The following is a 23,354-nucleotide window of genomic DNA, read 5'->3' as shown; positions in this document are numbered from 1 at the left end:
TTCTGTATTGTAGCGTCTTTCTTGTCTGTTACAGCAGTTTTTTACTCGTGTTTTCTAATGTTATTTGATTTTCATCAGTGAGTGTACACAGGTACACCGTTAGGCAAATGCTCAGGGTTTCTTGTAAAGGGGTTCAAACACTGGATTTGACAAAATAGCCTTATGACAAGGTACTATTAATTCATTCATTCATTCATTTTCTACCGCTTTTCCTCACAAGGGTCGCGGGGGTGCGAGAGGCGGGGTACACCCTGCCAATCACAGGGCACATATAGACAAACAACCATTCACACTCACATTCATACCTATGGACAATTTGGAGGGGCCAATTAACCTAGCATGTTTTTGGAATGTGGGAGGAAACCGGAGTACCCGGAGAAAACCCACGCATGCACACAGAGATGGCCGAGGGTGGGAATTGAACCCTGGTCTCCTAGCTGTGAGGTCTGTGCACTAACCACTGGACCGCTGTGCCGCCATACTATTAATTCAAAATATCAATTAAAACATAATTAAAAGTAACAATTTGCTAAACAAAAACTGCTTTTAAAACAGTTAAATTCACATCAAGACCAATGAGAAGAAAGATGATGTTTCTTATAGAAGCAGCAGGTCAACAGAGCAGCGCCTGAGAAAACCACCATGATGATGCCAAGTCCTTGAGGAGAACATCTGCTTTTGCGCTCTGGTGATGCTTTTCGGGTCTGAAAAGGCTGAAAGACACGCTCCCACTGAGTGAGAATGGCCTGTCGGGCTCCGTCCCACTTTCCTGGCCCCGTCAGGCGGTACTGGTAAGAAGTACACGGGCCCAGGAATATGTGGAATGCCAGCCTCGGGTCCGTCAGGAGGAGCCACCAAAGGTTTGGTAAAGCCCCCACCTGCTTGGCTAGTGAGTCCCGGTAAGGGATGACGTCCACCTGGAGCGGGTTCTTGTCTGCATTGGTAAAGCTGATTGAAACAATGTAGCAACAGGCATTCACAAAAAATGATCAATTTACAATATTTCTTATAAATATATATAGGTCTAAATGTATCATCTTACTTTTGACGCATGGTTGCCATTTCTTTGTCAAGGTCCTCTATCATGGTCTCCTCTGAGGGAAGGCTTATTAAACCTACATGGGGGATATGAGTAGAAAATCCATGATCTGTTTTCCAGTCATTAATAAAGGTTCACTTTTACATTTGTGCTACATCTGTACAATGAAACAAAACCTTCCTCATGATACTGAGGTGAAAGCCACCCTTGTATACATATATCCATACATACTTCAAAGGCTTCGCCACACACACACACACACACACACACACACACACACCTACACACACACACACACACACACACACACACACACCCCGGCATGTTCCCAGTAGAGTTTACTAAAAGCACTTTTAGTACATGCCTAGATTCCTGCACCAATCCTAGAATTTGGACACTTTGAAGGAAAATGGCGATAATAGGGGACTTTTGCAGCTATCTACCTACTGTACCTTTAAAGACCCTTGTGCTCCAGCGAGCCTGCATTTCAGACAGTAGGTTAACGGCACCATTACCATCAATCAAGCCCACCACCGCCAGCGTTGGCGGGGCAAGGCCTTGTGCAAACACGTGCCTGTAGAGATGATGTCTGCAGCCACGTTTGTTTTGGAGACTTTCAGGCAGGAAGGGGAAGTTGTAGTCGTAGCCTGTGGCAAACACCACCACATCTACCTGGTTACAGAGGGGCAATCATCATTTATGGTCTGCTGGCATTAGGGCCAAGTCCAACTGGTACATTACTGTCACCTACAGGACTAGAATGGACCTGTATGGCCTTGCATGTTATTATTTAGTTATTCAGTTATTCATTTACACACAAACACTCACCTTGTCTACAACGCTCCCATCATCAAAGAGCACGGCGGAAATGGAGAAACTTTTCACGTTTGGCTTCATCTGTACACGACCTGCGATGATACGAGCTGGCAGGTCGTCGTTCACGACAGCGACCTGGGAAAAGAAGCTGCCAACAAGATAGAAAATTAGTAAATTCATTCAAGTTCATTTGGTTTTACCATGTAACTGTTAATTACTGGTAAAGCACTTCTGGATAGTAGAGGACCTTGAAATCTTACCTGTGTTTTGGTCTCAGTCCATAGAGTGTGTGATCGAATGTTTGATTGAGCTTCTTCTCAGTCATCCAGTTGATCCACGTCGGAAAGAGCCTCCTTTTCATCACATCCATCCGAGAGTTTCCGAAAAGGTCCTGTGGCATGCCGCCGAGGCCCACGCGGCCCACAACCCATGCTCCACTCCTAGTGCTAAGGAATACCTGTGGCACAAACAACAAGGTAAATGTGAGTGTGTGTAATTTAATAACTGAATAACTAAATAGCACTGCTGGTTCACTGGAAAAAATGATGATGATGGTCATCAAATCTATATTGCAAATGAAAGAGCTATCAATATAGGTCATAAAAATGCATGCTATAAAAATCCTGCACACACCATGTATTTTATATATATATATATATATATATTTTTTTTTTTTTCGGATTTAGCACCGTTTGGCTGAAATAAATTTGAAGTCACCTTTAACTTCTTCAATGGCATTATTGTAAAAGAATGTAAGGTGCTTTAATGTGCTATGCTAATAAAATAATTCCAACACAGAAGCCATTCTCAACATACAATACACCCCCCCCCCCCACCCACCCACACACACACACACACACACACACACTCGTTCACCTTCACACATTACAGAAACAAAATGTTATAACCTACCACCAGTACACTGTTACTGATAACATTTTAAATTTCATTAATTTCAACAATAGAAAATGAAACATCCAAGAATATCTCTTATTTCCATGTTCACATCAACATACAGCCACACGCACATCAATTCCCTAACACCAAATGGCACATATGGGACTGAATCAAACACACAATTTCAACTCCCCTTCACCGCTATTTGATCTCCTTTTAGCCTTGTTTGTCTTCCATTCTCCTTCATTCTTCTGTCTTTTCCTTGGGTTATTTGTTATATCAGCCATCTCATTCATGGTAAAACTGCACTAGGATTGTATAAATTGCAGTATTTTTGCGACTTCGTATTCGATCAAAATGTACACAAACAAAACAGGATGCGCACTGATACTGGCTTTCTGTATGTGTAGTGCCAATTGTATTCTTCTCTCTGATTGGTCAGATTATCAATAGATGGGAAACTTGGGCCAATCAGAATAAAGAATAAAGAAAGGGATTTAGCTCCTTTTGGTTGAAATCTGAAATGGAAATAGTGCCTTTTGGTTGAAAGCATAAATTTCATATCACTTTTTTCATATTTTTTAAAATGATTTCAAGACCAAAATATGTGATTTGGATACACATGACAGATGTCTATTAAACTCATGAAAAACATGCAACTTAGTGAAAATTGGATTTAGCGCCTTTTGGTTGCAAGCTCTTCATATACATACACACACGTATATAAACTTTGTTGAAACATTCTGTTTTCAAATACTTGGTCCAATTAATGTATTATTGAATTTAATAATTTGATTAAATATTGGCAGTCAAATTCATTCAACATTCACTTGTTGAAAAACATGGCTGTCTTTTCAAGAAATTAACTGTCCATAAGTCAGTGACTATTGATATCTGTATTACAAGCACAGTGTACTAACATGCCTTCAATGTTTTCTCATTTTAAATTGATATAAATAGAAGGAAAACACTGGATTATGACTAAAAATGACTTTGATGATGCAATTAATTAAAAGTAACAATTTGCTTAAAACAGTTAAATTCACATCAAGACCAATGAGAAGAAAGATGATGTTTCTTATAGAAGCAGCAGGTCAACAGAGCAGCACCTGAGAAAACCACCATGATGATGCCAAGTCCTTGAGGAGAACATCTGCTGTTGCGCTCTGGTGATGCTTTTCGGGTCTGAAAAGGCTGAAAGACACGCTCCCACAGAGTGAGAATGGCCTGTCGGGCTCCGTCCCACTTTCCTGGCCCCGTCAGACGGTACTGGTAAGAAGTACACGGACCCAGGAATATGTGGAATGCCAGCCTCGGGTCCGTCAGGAGGAGCCACCAAAGGTTTGGTAAAGCCCCCACCTGCTTGGCTAGTGAGTCCCGGTAAGGGATGACGTCCACCTGGAGCGGGTTCTTGTCTTCATAGGTGAAGCTGAATGAAACAATGAAACAGTATTTCTTATGAAGATTAACATAAAAAAGGTGTAAATGTTTTTTTTCTTTTCACGGACCCTGACAGAGCCCTGGGTGAGAATCAAACCCATGCCATCTGCCAGATGCCCATACCATTACACCAGCAGGGACAAATTAATCGAATAATCACAATATCTTACTCTTGACGCATGGTTGCCATTTCTTTGTCAAGGTCCTCGGTCATGGTCTCCTCTGAGGGAAGGCTTATTAAACCTGCATATGGGATATGAGTTGAAAATCCATGATGTGTTTTCCAGTGATTAGTAGAGCTTCACGTATTTGTATACTTGTGTTACATCTATACAATATAAAATCCCTTCCTTGTGGACATGATACAGCTTGTGACCCACTCCGAGCTCCGTGAAACTGTCCCATTTATACACTCACCACTTCACAGAGGCTTCGCTGCTCATCTTAAAACATAGCCAGAACCTCTGTCAGCTATCTGTCAATCAGTTACAGACACAGGAGCTGTAAGTTTGATTTTTCTTCAGCCAATAGGCTAACCTAGCATGAGCATGCTGTTAGCTGTTAGTATTGTAGCTCACATAGCTAAGCTAGAATTGCTAATGTCCTCTTGTCCCACTTTGTTAATGTTGTTGTATGTCATATACAGCATCATTATGTTGGAGATGTGGACACTTCCAATAACACTTGACACTTGACAAAATACTATAACTTGGGACCATTAATGATTCAGTGTACTTTGCAGATATTAACGTACCGTACCTTTAAAGACCCTCGTGCTCCAGCGAGCCTGCATTTCAGACAGTACGTTGATGGCGCCGCGGCCGTCGATCAAGCCCACCACTGCTAGCGTATGCGGGGCGTGGCCTAGTGGAATCACGCGCCTGTAGAGACGATGTCTGCCACATTTGCTTTGAAGAGTGGCGGGCAGGAAGGAGAAGTTGTAGTCGTAGCCTGTGGCAAACACCACCACGTCCACCTGGTTACACAGGAATAATCACTATTCTACTTCCTGTTTGTTCTTATACGTCAACTATCAACCATTTTTGTCTCCTTGCAATGGTGTTTGCAATCACCTTTTTAAAACATGTGCATTATTGCCAACAACATGGCAAGAGTGGAACAGTATGGTCTCATATGGCCATACATGTTTGGGTGTGTTTACTTATAGGTTTGATTTTCAGGGCTGTTCTATTGAGAAATTAAACACACAAAAGACTCACCTTGTTTGCGATGCTCCCATCATCAAACAACACAGCTGAACCGGAGAAGCGTTTCACGTTGGGCTTCATCTGTACGCGACCTGCGATAATGCGAGCTGGCAGGTCGTCGTTCACGACTATTCTTTGGGAAAAGAAGCTGCCGACAGAATTATAAATAAGTTGATAATGAACAAAGTAGCGGTAGAGGTAGATGGTTACTAAAAAGTATTTCTGTATAATAGGAGGCCTTGAAATCTGACCTGCGTTTTGGTTTGAGTCCATAGAGTGTGTGATCAAACGTTTGATTGAGCTTTTTCTCTGTCATCCAGTTGATCCACCTCGGAAAGAGCCTCCTTTTCATCGCGTCTATCCGAGAGTTCATCAAAAGGTCCCGTGGGAGGCCGCCGGGCCCCAAACGGGTCATAATCCATGCTCCACTCCTAGTGCTAAAAAACACCTGTGGCACAAATACGGTGACGGCACTGCTGGTTCACTGGAAAACCAGATGAGGGATGATGATGATGATGATGATGATACCTTCTCAGCCACTCTGCTGACATCCACAGCGATGTCACCTCCTGAGTTCCCGATCCCGATCACCACCACCCGTTTCCCCTGCAGACCCTCGGAGCTGCGGTACTCCCAGCTGTGGAAATACTTGCCTTCAAAGCTCTCTATTCCTAAAAAACAACCTCATGAAATATGCATGTCAACTTGAGGTTGGAACTGCCATGTTGGGTGCTACCTGGGAAGTCTTTGAGCGGCAGGTGAGGCGTGGTATAGTGTCCTGTGCAAACCATGACAGCATCAAAAATGTGAGTCTGCCTCGGACCGTCACGTTTCTCGGTCTCCACCTCCCACTGACCAGTGGTGGCAAAATCTGGAGTCTGCCTCACGCTGACCACAGCAGTCTAAATGACAACAGTAGTTTACAACAGTAGGTTCCATCTTGTAGCCTTGTAGCCTTTGATACCAACCTGCAAGCGGATGTGCTGCAGCAGCCTGAAGGTCTGAGCATAGAGTCTCAGGTAGAGCATCACCTCAGAGTGATGCATGTTGTTTGGGAAGTGGGCAGGAGGAGGGAAGTCGCTGAAGGCCATCATCTCTTTGGAACTGTTGATGACCACTGACTGGTAGATGTTGGCTCGCCCTGGCTCTGGCTCCTCCTAGGGGATCACAGTGTCACATGAGCACAGGTGCAGAAATGGGGAAAAAACATCTTTGGGTACCGCAAAATATGCCAAAATCAGACATGCTCCATTATGACAAAGATCTGGAAATGTGGGCTTATTTGTACATAGCAACATTTCACTCTACAAATCAATACACTATATTGTCTTAGAAAATCGCTGTTTTGACTGTTTTTTTTCTGAAACATTACACAACGCAACATTTCCAGAAAGTAGTCCGCAATTCTGGCTAAATTTGAACACATGAATTAATGGGCTATTTTATGTTACATATTCATTTAAATGCAATACAGTGGAACAACCAGTGATGATTTGGGCTATGTCATGTCTCCTGCTGGCGTTGGTCCACTGTGTTTTTTCCACATTCAATACAGTCATCGACCAGGACATTTTAGAGGACATCATGCTTCCTTCTGCTGATAACTTTTATGGAGATTTCTATGACCTGATTTTCCCAACAAGACTTGGTACCTGTCCACACTGCCAAAGTTACCAAAAGCTGATTCTTGACTGACCAGCAAACTTGCATGCCTGACCCCATAGACTAGAGAATCTATGGGGTATTGTCAAGAAGAATATGAGAGACACAAGCCCAATCAATGCACCCTAATGGCGTCTATCAAAGCAACATGGGCTTCCATTATACCAAACTGTTCCATTAGCCCACCCCCGGCCATCTCTGTGTGGAGTTTGCATGTTCTCCCCGTGCATGCGTGGGTTTTCTCCGGGTACTCCGGTTTCCTCCCACATTCCAAAAACATGCTAGGTTCATTGGCCACTCCAAATTGTCCATAGGTATGAATGTGAGTGTGAATGGTTGTTTGTCTAGATGTGCCCTGTGATTGGCTGGCGACCAGTCCAGGGTGTACCCCGCCTCTCGCCCGAAGACAGCTGGGATAGGCTCCAGCACCCCCCACGACCCTCGTGAGGAAAAGCGGTAGAAAATGAATGAATGAGTTCCATTAGCTGCTGGCATCTATGCCATGCCACATTGATGCATTAACGCTAAGCCCTTGTTGAGTCTTCTGTTTAAACCAAGTACAAGCCCTCACCTTAAACCTCCATAGGCCACCAATGTCATGGCTGCTCTCAAAGCAGGTAGGGTCCAGACCTTCTTCCAAACAGGCCTTGATGCTGGTCAGACCTGAAAGCCCGGCACCAATCACAGCCACCTTCTGAACCATGCTGGGCTGTGGATGAGGTGACAGCGACAACATGATATATGTGACAGGAAAGACAAAGACTAGCTCAGTCATGCATCATTGGAAGTCAGAATTTGTATATTTTTTTCAAGATTATCAGTCATATCAATACTTTTGCTCAGTAGTGGGTCTTGAAGGGATCAGCGTCTGCTCCTGGAGCAAAATCCTGAAGAGTGTGACCGGACTGTAACCTGAAAATGTCTGAAGTACTCTGCACATTGGACTGGAGTCAATTGATGAAAACAGCTTTAAATGTGTAACCTTGAAATGGTGAATGTGTCATTTTGGTACAAGAGAATGTGAGTTCCCCAACATTAATGTTTAATATGTCTTTATATGACTATAGTGGAACCTTTGTTCGCATGACGAATGAATTCCACAAGGTTTGACTCTCACTGAAGTGTAACCTATGTGAAACAATTTTTCCTCGAAGGTTTTCTGAAAATAATCTAAACTGCATATAAATACATATACTGTACATGATGAATGAAAGGAAAAACTTTTTCCATCCTCTGATTGGTTGATAAAGCCAAGGAAAGGCCACAATGGATGACTGAGGAGAAGAAATTGACATCCAGGCTGGTGAACAAAAAATACTGCTTGAAAAGCCAAGCAGGAAAAAGTAAACGTAGCAAATCAGAATGCCACTGAGTAAGCCAAGTGGGAATGAAATAATTAGTATGCAAGTCAGAAACAAAGCTGGAAAGCAGGTATGCAACACAAAACCAAGCTGAGCTGAGCGTGTCAGAAGCATGTGTGAACATGAGGGACAATCTGGCAACGACTGAGTCCTGCTGCTGTGCTAAAGAAGGCCAGATGAGTAATCAGATGAGTGTGGACAGGAAACAGGCAGCAGAGCAAGAACACAGAGCATTTTAAAAAGGGGCCTATGATGCTTTTTCCACTTTCCTGACCTACAAATGTTGTATTCTCATGTTAAACCATGCCAACGTTTCAGATAATGAGCTTTGCACATTTGGAAGTGAGCCCTGAAAGAAGTTTGGGATGGCTCTGAATGCTCGGTGTCAGAGGGCGTTCTCATACTGGTGATTTGTGAGGATTCACGCATGGGCAGGCTTCCTCATATGGGCATGCACTGTAGGCCAAATATCCCCCAAACTCTGCTCCCCCCACCCTGCCCTAAGCTTTGCTTCTTTGTTAACGATGTTGGCAATGTCTCCCAGGAAGTGTTTCTTCTGGTATAAGGGAAAGCTACATGTGTTTACAATTGCTAACAAAGAAATCAGGCAGAAGTGATTGGAGTTCCTCATTCCCTACCAGCAAAAGAAAATTATTTGAAACTGTCAATGGCATTTCACACTGGACTGTTTTGTGAACATGGGCCAGTATGCAGCTGGACTAGCCAAAGCCTGCTGTAGCCTCACGTCTTTCCAACATGACTTGGTCATGTGAGTCAGAAGAGCAAGCAGTAAGTAACAATTAAACAGTTGTGTCTTGTGTTTATTTTGTGTAAGTCATGGACCCAATGCGGTTGTCTGTGTAGCATTATAGAGTGTGCATGCAGGGAGCAGGGTGCAAATGACAAGTGTGTTGAGTTTGGAGTTGCTCCACAATCAGTGGGGTCTACCAGAGTTCTTAAAACACTGGAAGTCCCGCAACAAACGTGTAATGACCACATTATGTGTTACCGATGCTATAGAAAACCTAATGCTGAAGCAACTTACCATTGGGAGATGTCTTGAAGTAACCTCTTTTCTTGAGACACTTCTTCACTTCCGGATCGGATTTGGGACACATATACATACTAGCAGTATCTTAAACACGGACATTTTAAAAAGATGAATGGCCGTTTATGATCAACTCCTATAGAGTTGGGTTGGGCAGCTATCGGCAGAAGAGCGAGCACACTTCTGAGCAGGAATGTGACCAACCACAGCGGAGTGGACGTGCCTGGAGGCGGGCCGTGGGTGGAATAAATGAAAACAGATTGAAATCACAAAATCCAAAGAAATACCAAAGAAATACCAAATACCCATTACAAAAAAAAGGGAATGGGTACAGATTCTGGAAGATCTAGAAAGCTTTCTGTGCGGAAAATTAGGACCACCATTAGGGGACTATGGCTGAGTAGTAGGTCCACATTGAAAAAAATTCTATGAGATTTTGAGAATAAAGTTAAAAATATATGAGAATAAAGTCATAAAATTACTCTCATGTGACTTTTGCCCTTGGGAAAAGGTAATATTATAATATTTACAAGAAAAAAAGTCATACATTTAGAATACCATATGGACCATATGGTTGGTTTTTCATCTTTCTTAGTCAAAATGCTCATTGTTTTCCTTTTGTAAATGGATTCAAATAACAAAAATAACACCAAAAAACTTTGACCAAAAATGATTAGCATAAGGTGCATTTAATTAAAAATGTTGACGCTGATTAAAAATTGTGTTGAAAACAACAGCCCATCAAGAGCAACAAGATGAAACATTACCTAACTTATAGAAGCAGCAGGTCAACAGAGCAGCGCCTGAGAAAACCACCATGATGATGCCAAGTCCTTGAGGAGAACATCTGCTTTTGCGCTCTGGTGCCGCTTTTCGGGTCTGAAAAGGCTGAAAGACACGCTCCCACTGAGTGAGAATGGCCTGTCGGGCTCCGTCCCACTTTCCTGGCCCCGTCAGGCGGTACTGGTAAGAAGTACACGGGCCCAGGAATATGTGGAATGCCAGCCTCGGGTCCGTCAGGAGGAGCCACCAAAGGTTTGGTAAAGCCCCCACTTGCTTGGCTAGTGAGTCCCGGTAAGGGATGACGTCCACATGGAGGGGGTTCTTGTTTTCATAGGTGAAGCTGAAGGAGGAGGCAGGTGAGGCAATAAAAACATGAATAATGATAACATACATATATTTGTCCGTTGAACTGTATTATAAATGTATTAAATGTATTATCTGTATGATTTATTTTTTTTAAATTATGAATTTGCACATTTCCTCATGAAAATTAAGGACAAAACCCTAAGATGAGGCTACCACAAGCGTCTTTTCTTGGCTGGTCAGTGCCTCACCAGCCATGAACCTCACTCACCTTGCCACAACAAGCCATCACATGACTGGTTTTGGCTTGGTTTTTACGCTGGCAGAGGGCAAGGTGTACCATTACACTAGCAGGGACAAAAAAAATCTAATAATCAGAATGGTATCTTACTTTTGACGCACATCCATTTCTTTCTCAAGTTCCTCTGTCATGGTTTCTTCTGAGGGAAGGCTTATTAAACCTGCATGGAGGAAATTGTATGGTAGGAAATTAATTCAGTGTTTTACCGTAATTAATAGCAGTTAGCAACATATTTTTACACTTGTGTCACATCCCTTCTTATTGTCCGTACCATGTATACACTTGAGGGGGCTTCACTATTCCATTATATTCTCCTGCGCTTATCCGGGTACGGGTCGCGGATCTTTTTACCACAATGGTCCGGTCAAGCGACTGCATTACTGCTGATGCTCACCTGACTGACCTCACGTTCCCATCTTCTCTCACTTGTGAAAAAGACGCTGCGATACTTGAACTCCTCCACCTGGAGCAGGATCTCATTCCCAACCCGGAGGGAGCACTCAACCCTTTTCCGACTGATAACCATGGCCTCTGATTTGGATGTGCTGAGTCTCATCCCAGAAGCTTCACGCTCAGATGCAAACCACATCAATAAAGATTATAGTTCACAGCCCGGAGAGGCCATCAGGACCCTCGATGCCTTGGCTGCACCTAGAGATTTTGTCCATGAAAATTATGAACAGAATCAGTGACAAAGGGCAGCCTGGCAGAGGCCAACTTTCACCGGAAACAGGCTTGACTTACAACTGGCAAAGCAAACCAAGCTGCTGCTCCGGTAGTACTCCCGTAGCACCCCCCAAAGGATGCCACGACGAACACAAAGCACATATAGGCCGGTTGGGCAAACTCCCATGCCCCCTGCTGCACCCTCGCAAGGGTTTTCAGCTGGTCCAGTGTTCCACGACCGGGACAAAAAACGCATTGAACCTCTTGTTGCCGAGGTTCGACCAACCTTCTCTCCAGACCCTGGAATAGACTTTGCCAGGGAGGCTGAGACGTGTGATCCGCCTATAGTTGGAACACATCCTCCGGTCACCCTTCTTAAAATGGGGGACCACCACCCAGGTCAGCCAATCCAAAAGGTACTGTTCCAGACTTCCACGCAATGTTGAAGAGACGTGTCAGCCAAGACAGTCCCTCAACATCCAGAGCCTTGAGGAAACTCATCCACCCCCAGAACTTTGCCACTGAGGAGGATTTTGACCACCCCAGAAACCTCAGCCATGTACAAACTGTCCACCTACGTATCCTCTGCTTCCTCTATGAAAGTTATGTCAGTGGGATTGAGAAGGGCCTCAAAGTATTCCTTCCACTGTCTGACTACATCCCCAGTCGAGGTCAGCAGACCCCGTTCCCACTGTAACAGCGTGGACCGGGCACTGCTTCCCCTTTTTGACGGTTTGCCAGAACCTCTTCCAGGCGCTATGGTGTCACCGAACTCCTCCCACACCAGAGTTTTAGCCTTGACCACTGCCGAAGCTGCGCGCCCCTTGGCCTAACGGTATCGCTCAGCTCAGCATGGTGTTGCTGTTAAAATGTAAATGTTAATGCTTACATAGCTATGCTAGAATTGCTAACTTTCATGCCCTCTTATCCCATTCCTTACTGTTAAGTTGTTGTATGTTGTATACATAGCATCTATTATGTTGAACAAGTACAGCGTTACAGTGCATGTCAAAAATGAATAAAGTGCATAATAGGAAACACACACTTTAGCAAACATATAGTAGCTTATTCACAGTAAAGCTACAGACACACAAAATGGACTATTTCCAGTAGATCTTACTAAACGCACTTTAACGTACGCACCTTTAAAGACCCTCGTGCTCCAGCGAGCCTGCATTTCAGACAGTCCGGTGATGGCGGCGCGGCCGTCGATCAAGCCCACCACTGCCAGCGTATGCGGGGCGTGGCCTAGTGGAATCACGCGCCTGTAGAGACGATGTCTGCCACATTTGCTTTGAAGAGTGGCGGGCAGGAAGGAGAAGCTGCAGCTGTAGCCTGTGGCAAACACCACCACGTCCACCTGGTTACACAGGAATAATCACTATTAAGGATCGACCGATAAATCGTCCGGGCCGGTTCGATATATCGGGCTGATATTTGCGTTCTTTACTTGAATCAGTACCGGCCGATACGCGTGTGTGTTCGCTGATGTATTTTTCCGCCGCATGATTTACAGACAGGCATCCGCCGGGCAGCTTTGTGTTGCCGGAGGACCCTGCAACACATGCAGTCGCGGTACCCCTCCCACACTGCAACAGTGGTGAATCATAACAAGGGCACGTTTTCAACTTTTAATTCACCTTTAACTAGAGATCGACCAATATGGTTTTTTTTTCGGGCCGATGCCGATTTTTTTCCATCACCCTGAGCCGATGGCCAATTTTGCTTGGGCCGATATTTGTGGCTGATACTGCTTTTGCTCCCTCAATTTACATGAAAAAATGGGGGGTGCGCGTCTCACTGCGGAGGAGCAGTCACCACATCGATGCTGAATAAAACTTAAACTACGACAGAAATGTTTTGCACATGGTTGAATATTTATTCCTTTTAAAGTTGATAATGCCGTTTAAATGTGTGTTTAAGAAAGCTGAATCCTACTGTGTTCAGTGTTTACATTTCAATAAATATTTGTTTAAACTTGGGACCTGTAATATTTGTTATCATTGTCATTTTTTAATGTAAATTGAGGGAGCAAAAGCAGTAATAAATATCGGCAGAAGCAAAATCAGCCATCGGCCAAGGGTGATGGAAAAAAATCAGTATCGGCATCGATCCCTAATCACTATTCTACTTCCTGTTTGTTTTTATACATCAACCATCATAGTCTCCCTGTAATGGTATTTGCAATCACCTTTTTCAAACATGTGCTTTACTGCCACCTAACGGGCTAGTGTGTAATAGTAGCTAGATTAGATAAGATACTAGATAAGATAAATAAGATAGATAGATAGACTTTCTTTATTGTCATTGCACAATAACACAGCAGTGAAATTGCCAACGAAATGTCGTTGCCTGGCTCCCGTATAATAATCAATGATAATGTGAAGAATAAATAGATGACACCAAATATGAACAATGTAAAGCGTAAACAGTAATTTGTACAAATAATTTAGAATAAATAATAATCATTTAAAGTTTTGCGTGTGCGTGTGGACAGGTAGAGGGGCTTATTTGGCATATTTTAGTGTGTTATATCATAGGTTTTATTTTAAGGACCCTCATGTTGAGAAATTAAGCAAACAAACAATCACCTTGTCCACGATGCTCCCGTCGTCAAACAGCACAGCTGAACCAGAGAAACGTTTCACATTTGGCTTCATCTGTACGTGACCTGTTATGATGCGAATCGGCAGGTCATCGTTCACGACAACTCTCTGAGAAAGGAAGCTGCCGACAGGATTATAAATAAGTCAGTAATGAACAATTTCCATTCTGGCCAACAATGTAAATGTAATCTAAACGCAAAATACGATGGTTTAGCATTTATATATGAATTATGGGTGTCAAAATACACTCCGCTCACAAGAGGAGATTATACATGATGTTACGCTCATGACAACGAGATGAAACAATATGTCAACATTGCTGTGGTCAGATCCAGATTGTTGTCTTCCTTTATTTATTTGTAGCCACGTGACACATCACAGGTAAGTGGGTGTGCATGGGGGTATATGTGTGTGTGTGTGAGTGAGTTGTGTGGTTTTCTATGAGGTAACAAGCACACAAAAACAATGCTATTGAGCAAAAAAATGATGAGCCTATAAAGTGACTACAATGAAACTAAGCATAAGCACAAGGCCTACTACAATACACATTAGTTAGCAACATGCTCACAATTGAACAGCAACACATCTAGTGGCGATGCTAACGAGGATAACTCGCCATGGAGTTAGCAACCAGCTTGGCGGTTATTTGTAAAGGCGCACGACACTATACAACAATATAATATGGTCCAAACGACATCTAACATTAAAAACAAGTGAGAATAAGAGAGTTACTCACGTTTACAGACGCACATAGCTATTTATAGCATCAACCCAAAGTCTGTGTGGATACAACAACTCCCGAAGCTAAGCAGCTGCCGTGACACATTCAGGTACCCGACCGTGTAGTAATTATGAGATACGCTTGCATACATCCATGTCAACGTGAAAGAACCAAAACAGAACAAAGAGTATTTTGTACAATTACCATCCATCCATTTTTTTTGCTGCTGATCCTCATTAGGGTTTTGGGTATTTTGGAGCCTATCCTAGCTGACTTCAGGCGAGAGGCGGGGTACACCCTGGACTGGTGGCCAGCCAATCACTGGGCACATATAGCCGAACAACCATTCACACTCACCTTCATACCTATGGACAATTTAGAGTCACCAATTAACCTAACATGAATGTTTTTCCCCCCATACCCCATACTAAGTGGGCTAAATTTTGGGATCTGTATGTGGTGAGTACCGCTTCCATGCGGATTGGCGCACACCAGATGTACAACCTTTAGTGCAAGAGGAACTTTTGGAACGTCAAGGCTACCTACATGTGTGATGTGCGCGCCCTCTTCTGCCAAACAGCATATGACGCACTGACTGCCCCCCCGACCACTTTGTTGAGTTACAAGTTATTTCAAATTTTAGTAATGAAATAACATGGCGACGAGTCCAGGGTGTCAGGATCACTTACATTGTAAGCACCCTGCAAGCACGTAAAACTCATGCGATGCACGCAACCGCTCACGGCCAGGTGTGGCATGTGGTGCTCGTTCTTACACCTGGGAGTGCCACCGTGCTCCCTCCCTTGTCTCCCTTCTCTCCCTGTGTGTTCAGAAAAACGTGGCGGCCATGGCCCCCGCAAAAACTGTACAAATAAAAACATGCAGGGCGGGTTGTGACCCCCTGGTGTTGTGTGACGCCTCCGTCTCCCAGGTACTCTTCCTGTATTGTACAGTCTCAGCATTGGGTGGGTCTGTTATGATCTTGCACTGAGACTTGACCTTATTGTGGGCTGTTGGTAGAGATGGGTGGGTGAAGCTTCATGAAGCTAATTGTAACGGAACAGATTTGGAGCTTTGGTGCTTCAGTGAAAAGCAACATTAGTGATATCTGATGGAAGAATGAAGTCAAAATCCTTTGGGGCTCTAAAACGAGTGAAACACAGGTTGCCATTGCAAACACACAAACAAACTCCCCAATGCTCTCATTACAAGTTGTGACGGTCTCATTGGCGGTTATTATATACACAAGTTAGCGGCAAAATAACCAGTCTAAGCAATGACAGCCACCAGTCCATTTCAAACCATCAATGCGTGCTGTGACATCTGTCATGTGACATTTGCAGTGCAATACAAGCTTGGAAGCACTATTTTGAGGCAGTGTGATTCTGTAAATCTGACACAAGTAGGCTGGCAATTTCTGGGATTTTCCAGATTGCCATTATTTTTGCCTTTCATGCATCAAAGGGTTGTTGCCTCTGAGTATTTTATTCAAGCATCCAGCAGTCTGAATGTGGCCTGCTCTTGGGTCACATATCACTATAACAACATCACAAAAAATATGGCTCCATTATAGGGGACCTTGAAATCTCACCTGTGTTTTGGTTTGAGTCCATAGAGTGTGTGATCAAATGTTTGATTGAGCTTCCTCTCAGTCATCCAGTTGATCCACCTCGGAAAGAGCCTCCTTTTCATCGCGTCTATCCGAGAGTTCATCAAAAGGTCCCGTGGGAGGCCACCGAGCCCCAAACGGGTCATAACCCATGCTCCACTCCTAGTGCTAAAAAACACCTGTGGCACAAATACGGTGACGGCACTGCTGGTTCACTGGAAAACCAGAGCATAGATGATGTGGATGATACAGTAAACCTCGGATATATCGGACTCGGATATATCGGAAATTCGCTCACAACGGACAGATAAAAAAGAACCGATTTTTCTGTATATGCATTTCCAATAAAAATTCATTGCATATATCGGATTTTTTATAGAACTGATTTCGCCTATTTCGGACAAAATCTCCAGTCCCGTTCCAATGCATTTCCATTAAATTTCCCTCGCATATATCGGATGGCCGCATCGTGGAGCTCCGATTCGCCGAATTGTGACAGGCCGCTATACGACGTCATTTGCAGCGTTTGCAGCGTTGCCTGCGCGTCCAGGTACATTGGAAACATAGTCAAGGAAGTGCCTTTTTAGAACGGATAAAATCCCATTTACGCATATACCGGATATAAATCCGATATATGCGTAAAACGGACATTTTCCGGTATACGCATATAACGGATTTCGCTTATATCGGACAAAACCAGTGGGAACAATTGAATCCGATATATCCGAGGTTTACTGTACCTTCTCAGCCACTTTGCTGACATCCACAGCGATGTCGCCTCCTGAGTTCCCGATCCCGATCACCACCACCCGTTTCCCCTGCAGACCCTCAAAGCTGCGGTACTCCCAGCTGTGGAAATACTTGCCTTCAAAGCTCTCTATTCCTAAAAAACAACCTCATGAAATATGCATGTCAACTTGAGGTTGGAACTGCCATGTTGGGTGCTACCTGGGAAGTCTTTGAGCGGCAGGTGAGGCGTGGTATAGTGTCCTGTGCAAACCATGACAGCATCAAAAATGTGAGTCTGCCTCGGACCGTCACGTTTCTCGGTCTCCACCTCCCACTGACCAGTGGTGGCAAAATCTGGAGTCTGCCTCACGCTGACCACAGCAGTCTAAATGACAACAGTAGTTTACAACAGTAGGTTCCATCTTGTAGCCTTGTAGCCTTTGATACCAACCTGCAAGCGGATGTGCTGCAGCAGCCTGAAGGTCTGAGCATAGAGTCTCAGGTAGAGCATCACCTCAGAGTGATGCATGTTGTTTGGGAAGTGGGCAGGAGGAGGGAAGTCGCTGAAGGCCATCATCTCTTTGGAACTGTTGATGACCACTGACTGGTAGATGTTGGCTCGCCCTGGCTCTGGCTCCTCCTAGGGGATCACAGTGTCACATGAGCACAGGTGCAGAAATGGGGAAAAACATCTATGCGTAAATATATACCAAAATCAGACATGTTTCATTATGGGGACAAACTATGTACTCATTCGTACATAGTACCATTTCGCTCAACAAACACAATATATACAATTTTGGCATATTTTAGCACATTAATTCATGGGCTTTTTTTGTGTGTTATTCATTCAAATGTTGGCAAACTTATATAATGTAATCCACTTACGTGCAACTGTCTATGTTGAACAACTTATTATTTTTACCATTAAAATGTGCCCATTTAAGTTGACATCAAACCAAATTATTGACCTTTTCTTAACACACCCAATAGAACAAATCTTACAATAATACAAGTACAAGGTACCTTAAACCTCCATAGGCCACCAATGTCATGGCTGCTCTCGAAGCAGGTGGGCACCAGACCTTCTTCCAAACAGGCCTTGATGCTGGTCAGACCCGAAATCCCGGCACCAATTATAGCCACCCTCTGAACCATACTGGGCTGTGGAAGAGGTTACGGTGATGACACATACTATATGTGATGTGCGTTAACAGGGAAAATGTAGCAATGTTGCGATTTGCAATTCAACCAATCAAATGCTATAGACTGCATTCAATAGTTCCTGAAACAAGGCGGCATAAACTACTTGAAAGTGGTATTAACATCCATCCAGCCAGCCATTTTTGATACTGCTTATCCCACGCATGCATGGGGAGAACATGTAAACACTACACAGAGATGGCCGAGGGTGGGATTGAACTCTAGTCCCCTAGCTGTGAGCTCTGCGCGCTAACCACTCAACCGTCGTGCAGCCCTGTAGGTGTTTCATTTATTTTGAAAGGGGATCCATTATGTTTTTGTTGCACTGAAAATGGAGCTGCTGAAATTACATTCTACTATATGTAAAAAACACATGTAAAAAATGTGCATTGTGATTGGCTGGCGACCAGTCCAGGGTGTACACCGCCTCTCGCCCGAAGTCACCTGGGATAGGCTCCAGCACGCCCGCGACCCTTGTGAGGGTAAGCGGTATATAAAATGGATGGATGGATGGATGGATGGCATTCTGATTCAGATTTTTCCACTTTTCTGACCTATGAATTTTTGCTATTGTTAGCTATTATTAGCTATTGTTTGCTATTGTTAATTTTTGCTAGTTTGCTATTGTTTGATTAATTTACAGTTTTGTTACTTACTCAGTGTTTAGCTTTGTTCGATTATTAATATTTACTTTGCCTTGTCTATGCTTTTTGTATTTACATTATTAACATACTGTGTGTATATTAATTTAACCGCCTTTTTGAAATAAATAAATAAAAAAGATCCACCTCATCATTTTGTATTCATCTGCCAGACTATCCTGTGTTCATTTATGTAATCAGGAACCCTCTGTTGAACAAACATACCATATACCCCCTCCCTTGCCGTCACAGTGCCCCGTATGGTTGCACGTTCATTATGTCTGACACGACACTCACATTAATCCGCCTAACAAGAGTCACCAGAAAAAAGTAAAGGAATGAGCCCAGGGACAATTGATGAGGAAAAATGAGGAAAATAAACTGTCTTGATAAACTGTAATAAACTATCCTCTATAACTATTTTTTACAAGGATGTCAAATCATGATCGCACATCATTGTCGGTCACAACGAGTAAATGTGATAAATTTAGGAAAGCTTGTTGGAGACATCTGTTGTGGAACCCATGACCCAAACATCACCACGAGGCTATGAGATGACGTTCTTCCAGCTGTCTTTGTGCTTCCACCAAGTCTGTCTGCATCCATACAGCATGAATACATTCTTTTGTGTGCCCTTCATCGTTTCAATGTGCTGTTATTTTCCTTGGGTGTAGCATAAGAGTGATTAACAATGTAATCATGTTAAACTGGAGCCCATTGACATGGGCGGTCAATATTTCCTACCAGACTAACTTGAATGGCTTATTAGTCTGTTTTGTACCTAGATGTGTTAGCTCTCAACAAACAAAGGTGTGTGTTCTAGCGGTAATGAAGAAAGCATTAGTCGGTGCCTTATTGTTATTATTATTATTTTTAAACTTTTGATCCGATTCCGAATACTCCCGACCTGTTTGCACTCTTTTATATGTTACTTTTCTATCTTAATTTCTTGCAACAGAGCAGGCTTTGTAATCATGGTATATTGCATGTATCATGTTTATTTTGAATACTGGAGCACTTGTACAGAGCCAGTTAAGACAGAAATAGTGCATTCCCCAACTTACACATACACACACATGTGACGCTCCTCACTCCTTCACGTCCCAGTCAGTTGCATTAGAAACACTATCAAGACCTTTTCCCATCTTACCTGCTGTTGGAATACAACCTTGGGAGAAGACTTTGGAGCACATCATTCATACATGCATATAACTTACATTGATTGTTCTCCAACAAAAACCCGGCAGCATCTTCCAGGTTGATTAAATGCGTCCTGTTTGCACGGTCGTGTTGATGAAGTGGAAACAAAACGCATTGAACAAGACTATTATGAATATGATTATGAAATGAAGCCTGATGGGAGGGGCTTGGGATTTATAAGGAGAGCTTTTTCCCACAGGTAGTTGACCAGAAGTTAAAAGGCAGGTCACTTAATTGGTCGGACTCTTCGTGTGTTCCCAATGAATGATCTAAAGCAGTGGTTCCCCAACTTTTTACAGTCACATACTCCTTCAGATATTTGATGTCAATACATGAAGTACTTCACATGGTGACATTAGGATAAAGTTTAATATGAGCACTGATAAATAGATAAGTTATCATTCTTAATAACCTTTATTCCCCTCTGATGTCGGCATCCGTTTCATTTGAATGGACTTAATTTGATCTTCACTTTTGGTTTAAGTCGCATATTAATTTCATAGCAATTTGAACACTCATAATGAACAGTGTCTTAACACATTGTCTTACTGTTGAATGCGCAGCAAGCGGTTTGTTTTGTAAATATGACCTACTTTGGGTGTGTTTGCTGTGATTTCCAAACACTGACAGCAGTTTGCTATAGTTTTGATCCTGCTTGTTGAGCACGTGTCCATTATCTGACTGAAATGTTTCCATGATGTCCCAGCTGTAAAAGAACCACGACCCCCTTCCTAATAGTATTTGAAATACAAAAACACATACAACCAACAATAAAGCCTCATTTGCAGGTGACTCTCCACTCACAGTGACAGGCTTTCACCACTGTGGGGATTAATTGGAACACCAATATAAATGAAATGGTCAAGATGAAACACTAACTGCACAAAGTAATCATTCAGACTTACTTCTTTGTTGGTATGGTACACACTAGGGGTGTGAATCTCAGCACTGAGGACGATTCAATACACATCTCGATACACTGCCAGTGATACCATACTTTAACGATACATTGAATTGTCTGGTGATGCGATACGATTCACCTTCTTCACGATATGATGCGATAATCATTTAGTTCAAATCAATGCAATCCTATATGATATGATGCAATTTCTTGCGATATGATGCAATTCAACATGATACAAATAAGCGAAGGGAAAAAATGGAATTCAGTATGGTCCTACAAAAAGCATTTGACTTTATTCCTTCTAGGCACTTGGCAGTAAATTGAACTAAAGTGCTGTTTTTTTTTTTTTTTTTACTATGCATCACTTCTTGATCATGTTTTTTGCCATCTTAAAACAGCAACAAAAAATTTTCCTCACACTTTCACATCGGCTATGCAATTACAATAGCAGTGGTTCAGTGGTGGAGTAAAACAAACAATAATTACTGCTGTAAAAAAATACAGTATGCAGCAACAAAAAGTGACACCTTCAACAGTGCAATCAATGTTTGTTTATATTCCTGTCTGCAAAACATACAGCTAATAAACTGCTACAGTAGAAAACAACTTATACCCCTTTAAAATGTTTCAATATTGAGGAAGAAGCCAACTGCTCTGCTGTTCTAATGTCACCTGCTGTGCTGAACACAAATATAGCTCCAGGACAATTTGGAAAGCAGGGAAGATCCACTTGTTCTGACCTGATTTGCTTGGTTTTTCCCAGGTGTCCGATGAGGAACTAGACGGGGAGGCGGCGGTAGACTTGTCCGTGTTGGGGTGTCCCCTTTTTAAGGGGGGGGGGGGGGGGGTCTGCATGTCTGCTGCAGTTGTACGGCTTCTTAACGCGGCATTCTTTGCAAATGACGAACGTTTTGTCGAGCTTTCCGCCGTTCTTTGAGCATCCGTAGTGTTTCCAAACATTTAAACGTTGCGGGGGGGGGGGGGGGGGTTAAATATGGAAACTTCCTCGCTGCTGCTTGCGTGCGAACGTCCATGCTGTTTTGCTAGCAGTTGTATGTGCCTCACGGCTTCCGTTCGTATTCAATACAAAACGCGTTAATAATGATGGTGCATTCAATGCACCTGGGGAACAGCATATGAGGTGAAGTTCAACATTAATAAAACGGCGCTTGCGTCGGATTTTACTGATTCCAACAAACGCATCGCGATGAATCAAGATTTCACCCGTCAATTGCATCCATACCCAGTGAATGAGCCGATGCACTCGCATTGCGCATGCGCATCGATGTATCGATTAATATCGATTATTTTCCACACCCTTAGTACACACAGAACGAGGAACAACTTCCCGCTGTCTCTTTCCTGCTGCGGTCTCAACAGAGTGTGAGGCGTTCAGGCGCACTCGTAATTTTGAATTGTTTTCAGTTTCATTCACGTACCCGATGGCAATTGACGTAGCCCTGGTGGGTACGCGTACCCCACTTTGGGAACCACTGATTTAAAGGGTTAAATAAAATGAATTTTATCTTCATCGAACACATTATTCTTTTCAAAGATGATGAAGAGGTAGCAGTGAGATCAACACGGACACCATGTTGGTGTTTTGTCATGAGTTATTTCTTCCTCAGGTCTGCTTTTCTTTTGATCATGGCGATATAAAGGGTGAGAAACATTGATTGGCTGTTGACCACTCCAGGGTGTACCCCTCCTCCCGCCCAAAGTTAGCTGGGATAGGCTCCAGCATATCCTCGTGACATCATAGAAAACAAATGATTGGATGAAACAATATGAAATGGCCAAACACGAAGGTGGCGTCCATGTTGATCTAATTGTAAAACTATAACAACTTGTTTTGTGTCAACAACAACAACAGAGTCAGCTACTGATGTCATCAGAGGTGAGCCCTGGAGCTGACGTCCAGGTCCTGTTACCATGTATTACCAAGCTAATAGTCTTGCCTGGCAGGATGTTTTGTGATTAAAAATACATTAAAAGACAGTGTATTAATAAAACAACAAAACGCTTGCCATATTGTAATCTAAACAGAAAATGCAAACCGACATTTTCAACACTAAAAAACACTGTAAAGCATATTGTTTTTGTAAAGATTCTGGTCTTTCTGGGGTACAAAGACACTGAAAACATTGACAACAACTTCAGAAACTCACAAGCTGATGCAATGTTATTGAAGAAATGAAAAAATAAGCCTCATAGCAT

General features: G+C 43.0%; 2 protein-coding genes across 7 annotated transcripts; both read right to left on the bottom strand.

Moving 5' to 3' along the window:
* Nucleotides 1-82: 82 nt before the first annotated feature.
* LOC131129452 (flavin-containing monooxygenase 5-like) lies at nucleotides 83-10,182 on the bottom strand. 2 transcript variants are annotated; one of them, XM_058073049.1, is made up of 10 exons: nucleotides 7,634-10,182; nucleotides 6,369-6,557; nucleotides 6,137-6,302; nucleotides 5,929-6,071; nucleotides 5,652-5,848; nucleotides 5,413-5,548; nucleotides 4,952-5,168; nucleotides 4,363-4,435; nucleotides 3,862-4,181; nucleotides 2,167-2,312 (listed from the first exon to the last, which is right to left on the bottom strand). In XM_058073049.1, the coding sequence occupies exons 1-10, from the start codon at nucleotides 7,835-7,837 to the stop codon at nucleotides 2,302-2,304; spliced, it is 1,656 nt and encodes a 551-aa protein (XP_057929032.1). In that variant the 5' UTR covers nucleotides 7,838-10,182; the 3' UTR covers nucleotides 2,167-2,301. The 2 variants fall into 2 exon arrangements, with proteins under 2 accessions (XP_057929031.1, XP_057929032.1); XM_058073048.1 differs by lacking the exons at nucleotides 3,862-4,181; nucleotides 4,363-4,435; nucleotides 4,952-5,168; nucleotides 5,413-5,548; nucleotides 5,652-5,848 and adding exons at nucleotides 83-948; nucleotides 1,043-1,115; nucleotides 1,492-1,711; nucleotides 1,868-2,003 and having other exon boundaries at nucleotides 2,116-2,312; nucleotides 7,634-10,042.
* On the bottom strand, nucleotides 10,142-22,047 carry LOC131129454 (flavin-containing monooxygenase 5-like). Of its 5 annotated transcripts, none has more exons than XM_058073053.1 (10): nucleotides 21,878-22,047; nucleotides 18,216-18,353; nucleotides 17,641-17,829; nucleotides 17,409-17,574; nucleotides 17,201-17,343; nucleotides 16,443-16,639; nucleotides 14,116-14,251; nucleotides 12,668-12,884; nucleotides 10,949-11,018; nucleotides 10,142-10,594 (listed from the first exon to the last, which is right to left on the bottom strand). In XM_058073053.1, exons 2-10 carry the CDS (start codon nucleotides 18,345-18,347, stop codon nucleotides 10,213-10,215), a joined length of 1,632 nt encoding a protein of 543 aa, XP_057929036.1. In that variant the 5' UTR covers nucleotides 18,348-18,353; nucleotides 21,878-22,047; the 3' UTR covers nucleotides 10,142-10,212. The 5 variants fall into 5 exon arrangements, with proteins under 5 accessions (XP_057929036.1, XP_057929038.1, XP_057929037.1 ...); XM_058073055.1 differs by having other exon boundaries at nucleotides 17,201-17,337; XM_058073054.1 differs by lacking the exon at nucleotides 21,878-22,047 and adding an exon at nucleotides 21,139-21,854.
* Between the last annotated feature and the right edge of the window lie 1,307 nt (nucleotides 22,048-23,354).

The sequence above is a fragment of the Doryrhamphus excisus genome, chromosome 5, assembly GCF_030265055.1.
Source record: "Doryrhamphus excisus isolate RoL2022-K1 chromosome 5, RoL_Dexc_1.0, whole genome shotgun sequence".
In the NCBI taxonomy this organism is placed as follows: domain Eukaryota; kingdom Metazoa; phylum Chordata; class Actinopteri; order Syngnathiformes; family Syngnathidae; genus Doryrhamphus; species Doryrhamphus excisus.
Note: the sequence above shows the minus strand (reverse complement) of the source record. Positions and strands in the feature narration are given on the sequence as shown.